At 30.6% G+C, this 14,608-nt stretch overlaps 1 protein-coding gene across 1 annotated transcript; it reads right to left on the minus strand.

Annotated features, from left to right (window-relative positions):
- Positions 1–1,459: 1,459 nt before the first annotated feature.
- Positions 1,460–9,338, minus strand: LOC139493462 (large ribosomal subunit protein mL42-like). The gene is made up of 7 exons (XM_071281909.1): positions 9,209–9,338; positions 5,197–5,247; positions 4,736–4,748; positions 4,159–4,243; positions 3,801–3,833; positions 2,817–2,938; positions 1,460–1,575 (listed from the first exon to the last, which is right to left on the minus strand). Exons 1-7 carry the CDS (start codon positions 9,279–9,281, stop codon positions 1,521–1,523), a joined length of 432 nt encoding a protein of 143 aa, XP_071138010.1. The 5' UTR covers positions 9,282–9,338; the 3' UTR covers positions 1,460–1,520.
- Between the last annotated feature and the right edge of the window lie 5,270 nt (positions 9,339–14,608).

Consider the following 14,608-nt stretch of genomic DNA (forward strand, 5'->3'; position numbering starts at 1 on the left):
AGTCAAAAGCGAGACAGTATATGCTGTTTTTCGGATGCTTCAACAATGTGTTAGTTTGTAATTAGGTGAATAAGTTTATGGTGAATCCCCACTGGTAGGTCAATGATATTTGGTATGTAGTTGTATAAGTGTTGGCATGTCTCATGTCCATTGAGATTATTAGATCCTGCCCCATCAGTCATGGTCTATTGACTTTGAAAATTTTGCTTAGTTTATATGTATTAGTTTGATTAGGTCAGTTTATGGGGAACCACTAATGGCAGGTCAATTATACTTGGTCTCATTTCCATGTAGATTATTTAGCTCTACCCTCTTAGTCATGGTCCATTGACTTTGAAAATTTTGCTAAAGTTTACATGTATTAGCTTGTGATTAGGTCAGTTCAAGGTTAACCATTAGTGGTAGGCCAATATAAATTGGTATTCAGTTGTATAAGCATTAGCATATCTTGTTTCCATGGAGATTATTTGACCCAACCCCTTAGTCATGGTCTATTGACTTTGAAACATTTGCTTAGTTTATATGTATTTACTATTAGTTTGTGATGTGATCAGTTTGAGATGAACTGTTTATGTTATCTCAATGATATTTGGTATGTAAATTTATTGGCATTTGCAAGTCTGGTGTCCATGGAGATAATAAAGCCCCACCCCCTCATCATGGTTCATTGACTTTGAAACTTTTACATAGCTTCCAAGTTAATGTTTGTGTTTAGGCTTGTTTTAAGGGAATGACTTATGATAAGTCAATGAAATTTGTTATGCATTTGTATTCACATTGGCACATCTCATTTCCACAAAGATTGTTTAGCCATCTACCTTCAGTAATTAATCATTGACTTTGAATATTTGCATAACTTACAAGTATTTGCATAATCAAAAATTAAAAAAAGGTCAGACATATCTCTGTGATATCAGTTTATGAAATTTCTGGATCTGCCACTGATAGATACATTATGTTGTACATTTTTGCAAAATTATCTAAGAGAAAAATAATACAAAAATGTACATGGTAAGCAATATCAATGTTGAGGATATGGACTCGGCAGTTTGAAGGAACAAGGACATATGATATGATTGTGCATTCGGAATATTTGGTCAAACTGTTTAATCAGAGATGACATATATTCCAGAAAGGTAGAATGATGAATGGCTTCATGAAAAATGTGGTACCAATCACAAAATTTTCATAAAGTAAAGAACTTTTTACTCAATGTCATCCTAACAATATAAACAGACCTTCTAACATAGTTGCTGGAAATAATTTCAATAAATTGAAGGGAGTGGATATTTTTCCAGCTTCATTATATAATAGATCTATCCTGAAGACTGAAGGAGGAATCAGCTGGACAAAATATGTACCTTATGCGGAACCAACAGACAAGGGTAAGATGATATCCCCCCAACATTTTGCCTTAGGGGCATAAGCTAGACTCATGCAGTATATATAAATGGATGAATTAAGCATATCTATTTTATTCATTCCCATGTATGATTAACTGCATAAGATTAGACTAAATATTATATGTGGTCTCTGTCTTTAGGAGATTTGGATTTCCTGTATTTCTTCTGTGGTCTGAAAATACAAAATGAATACCGGTAAGATTTCTACAATGTAATGAAATGTCCCTTGCTGCTATTTTTATGCCATTAAAAATTTGCCCATCAAATAATCATAGTTAAGAAGATCCTTCCAACATGAATATCTGCATGTTGGGATCTAACAATATACAAATTTCTATTTAGGTATGATAAATCATAAAGGAGTTGCCATAACAAGGTAAATGCTGAACAGGGGCCAATAACTTTTTATTAGCTCAGATATATTTCTGACAATTTTCTGTTAACACTCAATAAAATGGATCATTCTTTCATTTGTAAATTAGGATCTCACAATATATCAAGTTTTAAACTGCAACTAGCTGTGCTTATTTTCTAAACATAGTAACACAGCTATATTTTGTGCAATGTCAGTTTCATCATGGAACAATTTGTTCAGTATCAGGGGTTCAGTAAGGGATGCAAATAAGTTTGAAATTTGTGTTCCAACTTAAATAGCTATTTATTTATCAATTTGAGTTGCAGTATAAAAACAGTATTAGGTCGATGTCAGAAAAAATATAAACCTTTGTGTATTTGGCACAAAACTGGGAAAGGGCTCGGTAAAACCTTGCTATTCCCCAGTTTCTCATCCTCATACAAAAAGTTTACATTTTTCTGACATTTACCTAATATTGTATATTTATTCGATACAATAACACATGGCATAGAGTTGTGTTGACAAGTTTGGTGCTAGACAGGCCTAATTTTTTACATTAAAAGGGGCATAACTCAATAGATGGAAACATCCTACTCATTTGCACAAAGTATCTACGTAACAATGAACTAAATGTCATGTTGATATGATATACCATGTAAGAGTTTTATTTATAAAAATTATAGACAAAAATGGTATTATTCTAGATAAACTAAACGACAAAAAAATGTACATGGTGATTTAAATCTGACATGATCAATTTTTCTTGAATCAAAAAAAAATTAAAGATGTTATCAGAACAGGTAGGTTGATTTTTGTGTTGAACAGCTGATATAACCAAAAACTTGTAAAATAAACAAAAGTATAACTTAAACTAGACACACAATCAGGAGTCCCTTTCACAAAAAAACTTGCAAGTACATGTATACTGAATTGTTCATGACTTACAATCAATCTTAGTCGTAAGAATTTTAGTGGAACCAACTCCAGAGCTTTACTAAGTATACAATTGTTAATATGTACAGCATAAAAAAGACAAGAAAGTTGTATATTTAACTTACCTAGGGAACCATGGATGTTTTGTTGTGTGGAACATATTAGCTAGTTCTTTATCTGTAGGTCCATCTTTTCTAAAACGTAGCTTGTCTTCCAAATGATATTGAACTTTAAGAGCAGAATCACCCTGTAATATAATTATACAAATATAAAAAATTGTTAACCCATATATAGAAAACTGACAGTGTATATGAGCCTGTATTCCCTGTGATGATCCTGAATAACATATAATATACAACTCTATTGAAATATGGTTTACCTTTGTCTGCCCTCCACATACCGTATAGGAATGCTAGGATCAAATTTCATGAAACTTGCATTGAATATTGCTTCCTAATTTTTTTTTGTGTTTTTTACTTGTTGTTCTAGAATTTATGGGACTAAAACTCTTAGATTTGAAACATTTTTTCACATGTTGTGGATTAACTAAAATATGCTTTGATAAATCTTTTTCAAACTTTTTTATTTTTGGGATTGATCAAGGTTTTAAAACTCCCTTTTGATTTTTAAAATTTCCAGATTTGTCATTTAAGTATAATCCAACTTAAATTGTCAGATTTAATGCATTTTTTAACATGCCACACACTACCAGTAGTTTAAGAAATTACTTCAGACTAGTAATGGTTAAAACAAGAGAAAACCAAGTATTAGGAACAAAGGGAGATAACTCAATTCAAAATCATGGCAAATATGATTCTAACTGAAAAGTTACGTTTAGTTTTGAGGTTCATTGTTTATTGTTTTGTTGATGTGTCATTTGTGTATACAATTCAGTATTCAGTATTCAATAATGGTCGTATCACTGTATATATAATTTTGCCTTGTAAGTATTTTTATGAAACTAATATTTCAAGCTCTACACTATGCACATGTAATAGATTTATACGAAGATCTGACATTTAATTTATAAAACTAAAAATGTAGATATAAAACAAAAAAATTGCTTTAAAACTGTATAAAGATTAATACTAATAAAAGATCAAACCTACCTCTGCAAGTTCTTCAGCTTTTCTTGGAATTGGCTGTTAAGGTAAAAAAACATCCTTTTGTTAATTAAAGCAGTTCATAAAAAGGATACAGGAACCAAGGGAAGCAACATGAATTTTGCCCCTGAATATAAATGAATGATGTTGAACAAATTAAACTGTAAATCTGGGTAAAACACCTAATTTGGCACATTTTCAAAAAGTTCACACTATAACGGAGATGTGTCTTAAGTTTCAAGATCACAATACAACAACCTCATGGTAGACTATCTTACAAAAAATGTAACCTGTTTGTTACTGGATACACACCAGAAAACATACACCTCCTCTTTACTATCATATGCAGGGTATACAAATTTACCTTTGAGCATTCATATGGAAATTCTGGTTCTGGATGCCAACAAATAACTGTAGATTCATCTGTAGATAAGGCTACATAGTGTGATCTGTTAAAAAACATTTAATTTACAATTACTATATCCAATCTTGATTCAGAAAAAAAGTATGTATACAATCAATTATCATCAGGTTGATTAATTGTTTTATCAATCTACCTCTTAATGCACCAACAAGTATAACATTGAGAATGGAATGTGTCAAAGAGACACAGTTTAGTACTGTGTCATCATAAAAATATAAAATAATATGAGAAGAATATAACCCGACATGCCAACAACTCACTGGTTTTAGAATAAATGTGTTTATTTCCAATGCAAGGCCCTATGGGTAAATCAATATTTAGTATAACTGAAAAACCAAAACAACTGTAAGATAAAACAATTAATAGTCAGTTGCAGACATTATATATATACATTTGATATATATTAAATTATTCAATGGACAACTAGTGATATCTATAAATCACTGGTTATGAAACATGAATGTACTTAAATAGGAGAAACAGTAAAGGTGTCACTAGAGGAGCAAGTTTTGCATACCCTTCTGGAACACCTGAGATTACCCCCAATTTTTAATGGGGTTCATGTTCCTCATAATTTACCGGTAGTTTCCTATGTAGTATTCTGCAGAAATGGGTTTTTTTTTGCTATGGTGTTGTCAGGTTCTATTCAACTTGTGAGTTTTAAATGTTTTTTGATATCTTCTGCTTCTGTTTTGATTATGTCTGTTACATAACCAACAAAATTAATAAACAGAAGTTATATCTGATATATATGGCAAGTATCAAAAGATCATATGAAAATGTTTATATTAATAATATATATATATATATATATACAATACTGTTTAACTAGGAATAGATGTAAGAATATAGAAGGTGACAATTTAAAACAATCCTAATTCAAATTTAGACAGATAAAAGAAAAAGACAAATTTATTTTTTTTTAAATATGAAATAAATGTATAATTTTATGATTGATACAATAAGTTCTTACCTATCATCCCCCAGATTTATTCCTCAAACACTGTATACTACTGGGTATTCTTCCATCTGTAAACAAATAGTAAACATGGTTAATCTCATTATTTTAAACTCAAATAAGTATTTATTTGCATTCCCAGTTACTGATAAACATTTTCTCAATATTTTTAGTGACACAATCAAAAACTGGCTGTTCTAATTCATAAGGATAATCACAGGACAGTACCTTATGAACAAGTGTTTCACAAAAAAATCCTAAAAAATAAAAAAAGATGACATTTCATGAGTAATTTGGTATAATTATGATTCCTCTTAGTGAAAAAATGTTTTGGTGAACCACAAGCCTGGAATGCAAAAATTTGTTCCATCTTGTTAAAATGTGTATATATCAATTGGTAGACAGTAAAAGATCTGACACACGTGTAATGATGTAAAAAAATATGCAAATTCAGGTATTATAAAAAGTCTTCAAGTAGTTCAAGTTGTGAATTGGGAATATCTTCCTTTTTCCATTTGGCAGCAACCATTCGATTTTCTGGGGGGCTATGGGTTTTTTTCGCGACAAGTCGAAAACAATTTTTTTCTTTCAATTTTAGCATTACATATAGTGGCAGCTGAGGGTGAAACAAACAATTTTTTTTTTTCTCAGAATCAAAAACAAATTATTTTTTTCTCCAAAAACTGGAAACAAACTTTTTTTTCCAAAAAAAACCATAGCCCCCCCCCCCCCCCCCCCCGAAAATCAAATGGTTGCTGCCTTATTGTAGTGGATTCAGCTTCAGTTAGAGACAAAGGGAAAATAATCCAATTTCATTTTTTTAACAATGATATCATTGATGTTTTTAGAACAGATACTATATTTGTGCACCAATAATGACCATTCACAGCTTACATGTATGGAATTTTCATAATTAGTATGGTTAAACACATACATGTACATGTTTTGTAACTTGAATATCTGACGTATATATTACATTAATATTTCTTAAAATTTTCATGGATAGGATGAATAGAATGTTTAGCTGTTTGATGCACTTTGATTTATATCACAAAAGAAATGATAAAGTCTGTAAAATTGATCAAACTCTCAATATGGGGTTTATACTAGCATGACTATTATAGAGGGATATATTTGTTTAGAATGGATTTTAAATAAAATTGAGAATGGAAGCATACCTAGCAAATGTTTTTTTTCTGCTTATGACAGAACCTGCAACATTTTATGTACCAATTGATGTGCTTAATTCAATATGCATATTTCTATTTTACTGCTAAACTGACTGAATATACAATCTATTGTTCATCCTAATTGACAAGCTGTGATGATTAAGTAAATTCCACTCAGTTATGCATCAAAGAACAGCTAGTGATTTTTATGAGATTAATCATTTATTGAATCGCAAAGTGGAATGAACTATTTGTGGATTCTTATAAATTCTATAGAACTTTTGGACTATGTTAAATCCCTGTCTATTCCTGAAATTAATTCTTACAAAAAAAATGTACATACTTTTGATTTTTTAACCCTGTATGCTAACATTGTCCATGTGAAATTTTAAAATTGTTTGTATAGACATTGAATGACAAAAATATGTGACCTATAAATTTTCTGACGTCAAAACACGCGAAACAATGAATGTGTTATTAATTTGATAGATGCTTTTGTGTTCTGTTAAATTGTTTCTTTTAATATTGTTACACGATAATGACTGCTGTACCCATATTTTGACTATTTCATTATATCTGTTTAACCTGGCATGGTGCAAGGAAATAAATTAAGGACCTACCTGGCATGGTGCAAGGAAATAAATTAAGGACCTACAGACTATTTAAAAATAATATAGGCCTTGAAAAATATTTATTGTTAAATAATTGTAAAACATTAAATGAGTTAACCAAATTTAGAATTAGTGCCCATGAACTTGAAATAGAAAAGGGAAGACATAAGGGAATACCCCCAGATAAAAGATTTTGTAAATTATGTAATAATGACATTGTTGAGGATGAAATTCATTTTCTTCTTCAATGTCTATCACTTAAAACTGAAAGGTCCAGTTTTATTTCAGATTTATCCTCTAAATTTACTAATTTTAAACCTTTAAATGACCAATCTAAATTTGTATGGTTGATGTCAAATGAAGATCCATTTGTTAATAACATAATGATTAAATTAATAGATAGTTTAATAAAATCTAGAAGAGTTAAATTAAGCATAAACACATGAGTAGTCCAGCTCTTCTTCTAATTATAAAACGGTACTGATTATGTTCACTCACTCATTATCTTTGAGAATATATACTGTATTTGTTGTCTCCCTTCTCTTATATAATATTGTTTTAATTTTATTGTCATGTATTGTAATTTCAATGAAAAAAATCAACACAATTATTTGTACACTTTAATTTAAACTGTAATTGTACTGCTCCTCGGGGCGTCTTGATTGACAAATAAAATTTGTTGTTGTTGTTGTTTAGTTCACGCATCATTGTAAATATAAACGGAATTTGACAAAACTGTTGTACAAAGTGAGAGGTTTAGCGCTATAAAACCAGGTTTAATCCACCATTTTCTACATTTGAAAATGCCTGTACCAAGTCAGAAATATGACAGTTGTTGTCCATTCGTTTTTTATGTGTTTTGTTATTTGATTTTGCCATGTGATTATGGACTTTCTGATTTTGATTTGCCTCTGAGTTCAATATTATTGTGATTTTACTTTTTAACATACAATTTAAAGGTCAACTGTCCATATTGTTGATCAGGTTTTGAGAAAGGTACACAAAAGACCCTGAATTTAGCACTTCAGCAGAAAACTGGGGGTGGGGTGGGGGTCATAATCCTGAAATCCAAATCCCAGGCTTACAGACATGAAATCCAGAGGTCCTGAACTTGAAGAAATTTAAATCCTGACATTCCTGAATTCTAAAAAAGAATTCCCGGATCCCGAAAGGGTCAATCCTGGAATCCCGAGCTTAAAAACACATGATCATGACGTCCCTCATTTATAACTCCAGTCTAAACAAATATATCCCTCTAAAGAGATAATTTTATGAGTGTCTCATTGGGGGGTTCTGCTCCCGGATCCTGCTTACTGTTTTGTCAGATTCCCATATCCCGCTTACACTACGTATATAAGCAATTCTTATTTTTTGTAATTTTACATATCCTGCATGATTTCATTTCCCGTTTTCTCGGCACAATTATTTGACTTTCATTTGTTACACTTACAAAAATTAGGCAATCACGCGTCACGCTTAGACCCCAATGAGACTCACTTTTATCCCATCGTAGAAGGGTAATGCCTGTATAGTATACAGGTATAAACACCATTTTGATATTAAAGAGGATTTGTTCCCAAACCTAACAGAAGAAAATTATATGGGGACGAAGTCCCCAATAACAGTAGAAAATTCAATAAAAAAAAAAATTCGGGAAAATTTCCCGAATTTTTCATTGTACTAATGAACTAAAAATCGTTCAATTTTTTTTATGTCATGTTTTGAAATCCCGGACCTGCGCAGAAATGTACAATATACTTCCTTTTTCCGGTCTCGTTTGTATGAAACTTTGAGTAAAATATATATTTATCAGTCTAGTATAAAATAGGAAGGAACGCGCAATACTTATTTCATTTTTATTATTCCGTGATATGAAAAAACGTTACCTAATGATAGCGTTTCTTGTTTACATTGCATATGACGTCATAATTTAAATAACGTCACAACTAAAATCCCTAACAACAGAACCAAAATCGGAAACGTTACTGTATTTCCGTGTCTTTTTTTTGACAAATAATTGAGTTACAAAAAAATAATTCATACAGACTTCGTCCCCATTTACAGGTAATGCCTCACAGGCACTTGTTTCTATCCATACGAAGGTCGACTATCCATATTTATGCCTGTGTAATGCCTGCCTCATATTAAAATTGTAACAAAAAAATCATTTCATCTTCAGCATCATCAGATAATATAACACCCTTCATCTAAAATTTAATGATGACAAAAATGAAATAAGAACAATTATTTACGTTTTGTAATGCCATTCTGCTTTAAGAGATATCGAGAAACAGAGAATGTCAAATTTTTCATAGAGGCTGACATCTTTCTTTGGTAGGTCTAGATAAAATAATATAAACCCGTAACTCGAGACATTTAATATTGTTTAAAATGTCTTTGAGTCAAGTAATATAACAATAAAATATATATTACACCCTTTTGTAAAATAATTAATAATAAACTAGTAAAATCAATAATTGATACAGAAAAAGACAAAACCTCAATGATATGTGAAAATCTTTATTTTAGACAGTTTCATAAAAACATTTCAGTAACATGGTCCTATTCAGATTAATTAATGTCAGTATATATTTTAGATTAGTCTAAATACTCTTAATGATTTAAAACAACAGAGCACAAAAATGTATCAAAAAATATTAAAAGTACAAAAATGTATTACTTAAATTGATACATTTTACATGAAAGGACTTGATACTTTGAGTATAATTGAATAATACCTAGATTTTTCCAGTTTCTCTGACCAACTGAACGACTTTTCTACCTATATCTTTCAATCTATAATTCATAGAATTATCTGTAAACTACAAAATGTTTTAAAAGGGATTTTGATTATGAGAGGAATCTTGACAGCTGCGCCGTGGTATTGATAAATATTAATATTACAATACAATACAATATTTTATTAACTGATTATTAGCTGAAATTCAAACTTATTCCGCCCTGACCCTGACCGGCCAAATCATCACCTGACTTAACGCTTATCGGCTTAGTTAAAAGTTAACCATAACCCTATCCCATAACTAACCATAATCCATACACCAACACCTAATCCTATCTCATACCATAACTTTATCCCCTTAGCCAATAACCCAAACCTACCCTTCGACCCGTAAAACTTACTGTATAACTAACATAACAAAAACCTTTCTATGACATTTAACCTTAACTGTAACCCAAAATTTTGACCTGCAGACCTGTTAGTCAGTCGACAAGTTAAAGGGGGTACACAACACTACCCCCCCCCTAAAATACAGTCGTTTATTTTTTCTTGGTTTTCTATCATTTATAAACTAGTCCTAGATAAACATCTTATAAACATTTCAAAAGGTTTGAACCATAGGTAAATGGTTTAAAAGATTTGGCTACTCAAATATGTCACCTTTTACATGCTAATATCGGCGAATCGTGAAAGTTTCGGAATATGTGTCTCAGATTCACCCCCTATAAGTAAATTGATCGATCTAGTATTTTGAAGAAAAAAAATGAAGAAAAAAATGTACAACTACATGTATCTTATTTTTTTCTTAAAAAAAAACTTAATCTGTGTATATATAGTGCTGCATATATATCAGTATGTTGTTCTTGCAAAAAAACATAAATTTTTAACCACCAGATGTTTCTCTATTAAAGTTTGAAATATGCCCCATCCTAAAATTGGCTCAATGAATAAGAGAAAGGTCCATTCATAATGGCCATCACTTTTTTCTTTTGATCTTGGCCTTAGTCTTAGATATTTGGCATGTGGATGTATCATCATGAGGTTAAGTGTTTTGTATCATGATGACCTTCATGTCGCAAGAAACATGATCAGGCCATAACTTCTTCGTCTTTTGACCTTGGCCTTACACAAGCTCTAATCATCTAATGAGCTATTCAAATCGAACAAACAATAATATAGACACACATTATGACATATCAACAAATTCCTTGCTTACTAAATACATGAAGTATCTGTTATCAACCAAAAAAACTACATGAAGTAACATGAAATTTTTAAAAAAGATACTTGAATAACTCCATAGATTTTTTTTTTCACATACAGATTCTGCTTGTAAAAGTACACCATATAATAAAATAAAAAAGGGAGTAACCGTGTTTTGTTTTTGAGATAGGATCTCTTGAAATTAACATTACGAGACGCCAAAAATACAAAAGATATATATATAGGGAAAATCTATAAAAAAAAAAACGGCAGATATTTTTATATTGTGAAGATTTTCTATTTTGTTAATTGGTCCACAGATTAAAAAAAAATACGATTCAATAATGAACGTCGATTCTATTGGTGCAAAGAAACAGCCCCTGGAAATTTGAAATAGGCGATAGAATAAAGCTGATAGTGCAAGATCCTCATGTATAATCAAGTCTGCCAAACCTATATACATTATAAAAGTATTTCTGTAGAGTTTATGAAAATTGGATACAACTGATTTTTAGATGAAAACAAATCAGTCTCTAAAATTTTATCAAACTATAAGAGTCCGCCTGTTAACTCATTCAACCTCTCATTCCACCAAATATCATATTGCAGTTACATGTGTCACATTATTTTTTGGCTCGTTTATACTCCATTCAGTCATAATCTTAAATTGAGACTTGGAGAAGAAAAATGTTCTCCAAAATTGCATTCACTATTTCGGAAAGATACACAAAAGCACAATACAGAAAAAAAATCATCATTCATGGCATAAATAACATGATCAATTTTTATCATAGATGTGTAATTTCAGTGTCAACCATGGTTCTAAATATACATTTTACTCCCCCCCCCCCCCCCCAAAAAAAATAAAATGCCGCGGGATGGAATAGAAAAACATGTTTATAAAAATTATCTTCACCTGTCAGGATAAAGGTTGAAAACTGAGAGTTGAATGCCTTATTTATTTTCTTAATGAGTGTAATAGTGCTCTATTCTAAGTTTTTGTGTAATGTGTTGTGGACTGAAAGTGTGTGTTGTTGTTGTTGTCCTTATTCTTCGACTTGTTAATGATGCACTAGTTGTAGATAATCCCCTTGGAATCCCATTACTTTTTATATGCATAAAAATCATGTCCTAAAATTTTCAATTGCATAAAAAAACTAACATACAATCGTTTTTCAACACACAAATTCTATCTCAGATGTCATATATAAATTATTCGTAACCTACAATTTGACATTACTAAGTGTATTTCATTCAAAACTATGGCTTCATAAAAAGCAGGTCTAGTTCAACTATTTTTACCCCACAACCTTAGACTACGGTTTCCCATTAAAAACGTGACATGAGTAACCCCAGTCTCTGCTGCTCTATCAATGTAGTAATGAATATATGTTACAGTAAATAGGTGAAATTAGGAATTACATGTAATTACTAAAATTTAGGAATTACATGTAATTCCCGATGCACTTAGTAAATGCATGTAATTCCTGAATCTGCCCAGTTATTACCAGTAATTACTAATTTTTAAATGAATTTTTACAGCTATTTACTAACTGTTAAAACAATGTTGTAATATGGTCAGCGGAGAAAAAAGATCAGTGAATATTATCAAAAAGTGATCATCCTAAAATATTACATACCTTTTTGCTATATTAAACATGTTAATGGGGATTGCAGGTATAAAACCATATTTCTTGTTTAAATATAGGATTTCGCTATTTTTTTCTATAAATAAACTTTATCCTAGTACACTTTATAGAATTTTTTGTTAAAGTACTTTTTTTCTGTTGAACTAATAGGAGAAATAGAGGTAATATACTTTTTTTCTGTTGAACTAATAGGAGAAATAGAGGTAATATCGAAAAATAAAAAGATTTCCAATTTTGTAAATTTCTAAATTTTAGAATAGATAAGTTTCAGTACAGCTTATTTGACATATATTATAAAAGATATATGTCGCTGAGGAGTTAACAAAGATATTTCAATTTTAATGCCAAAAAATAAACATTTTTGAACCAAAAGGAGGTAAATACGATATTTGTTTGATGTGTTTGAGATTTTGATTGTCCAATTTGATTAGGACTTGTGCTTTGTCCTTAGTTTTCGATGCTGTGTCTCTTTTCTAGACCAGACCAATTTGTATTGGACAATGACCAATGTCAGGCGACCGTGGGAATGACTAACTTTTGAGAACTTTGTTTTGGTGGAGACTTCGTAGCAGCATCCTGTTACAAATATTACTTGTATAAAGTTGGGTTTTTTTTTTAAGTAGGAAAAAAGTAAACCACGCAATCTACACATTTATAATCCATTTGAAAAATTACAATCTACCGTTGCAAACTTTCCACAGGTGCTATCCAGCACTTTGATTATAATTCTATTGATGAAGAATGTCAGCTTCATCGTAAAAGTCTGACAAGAGAAGTCGGAGTTAAACTTATTTTACAGAGGAATTTAATCATTTTATGTATAATGTTGGTCTGATTGATATGCAAAGAATGCCTTAAATACAGAATTTAATTTTTCATTATAAAAATTCAAGATCATTCAATCAAATTTGGCATAATAGAATGTCTATCATCAAAAAGAACTGGCGAAGTTGACTTTAAACTTCTTGCAAATGCATTTTTCATATTTGGATTATATCAATGTCTTGCAATGTGCAAATGATTTTTTATCGAGTTTCAAAAATTATAAAACAACCATTTTCCAGTCTCAATTCATAAACAAAACTATAGAACATAAAGTCTTTGATTCCTTTAACTTTAAGTAATCCCTACAATCCCTAACCCGTTACTTTCTTACTTGGTTTCTCGAATTAGTCTCAAATTTAATACAAAACATCAAGTTAGTAAATAGCTGTAAACATGACCAAAAAAATCAGTAAATACCTGTAATCACTGAAACAATCAGTAAATACATGTAATTCCTAAATTGATTAGTAATTACAGGTATTTACTGAATTGTTTAGTTATTACGTGTAATTCCTAATTTCACCTATTTACTGTAACATATATATATATATGTAGTGGCCATTAAAGTCAATAAAGATTCCAAATGCGTCTGTGTCCTAATGTAAACCTTCATTTGTCCATTTGAAAAAATCCGAGAGAAAGGTAGAAATACCATTCACAATTTGTTTTACATTCGTTTTTCTCTTTTAATTAAATAAAAATAATAATAAACCTTTCAAATGTAGAGTTCATAAGATAAAAATATTCCCTGTGGAACACTTCCGCCTTCCCCCCATTTTTTTGTGCTGTCTATTTTCAACCTCGAATTAAGCTTTCCAATCTAATTAAAATTAAAACCTTGCTTTCTATCCAATCTGTTCATGTACCGGACCGGCAACTTTCTTTATTTAATACGAATTCTACAGTGCCGTTATACACATGCATGTTGTTTGCTTAGAGTATACGCCCGGAAAGAAAGAAATAGCCCAAGATACTATATTCCTGCATCACGTGATTTTCACACGTGGAGCTTACATTAGAATAAATACCGATTATGGAAAATGAAACTACAATCCAAAACATAAAGTCCGAAGGCACAAATAAGAAAAAGAAGGGTTTTTTTTAGCAAAGGGTGCAGGGGTAATTCTCTCTGTGTTCAAATATATATGAAATATTTGCCACTGCCCCTTTTTTGTTCTATGAATTCTAACCCTGAGTTTTCTATCTGTTACTGAACTTCTCAGTGGTTTTCTTTT

The sequence above is a fragment of the Mytilus edulis genome, chromosome 1 (genome assembly GCF_963676685.1).
Source record: "Mytilus edulis chromosome 1, xbMytEdul2.2, whole genome shotgun sequence".
Lineage (NCBI taxonomy): Eukaryota > Metazoa > Mollusca > Bivalvia > Mytilida > Mytilidae > Mytilus > Mytilus edulis.

Coding starts and splice junctions, on each gene's coding strand:
- LOC139493462 (XM_071281909.1), bottom strand. CDS start 9,281: ATGTCAGCCTCTATGAAAAATTTGACATTCTCTGTTTCTCGATATCTC. Junction 2,939..3,800: donor AAGCTGAAGAACTTGCAGAG/GTAGGTTTGATC, acceptor ATTATATTACAG/GGTGATTCTGCTCTTAAAGT. Junction 1,576..2,816: donor AAACATCCATGGTTCCCTAG/GTAAGTTAAATA, acceptor TTGTATTTTCAG/ACCACAGAAGAAATACAGGA.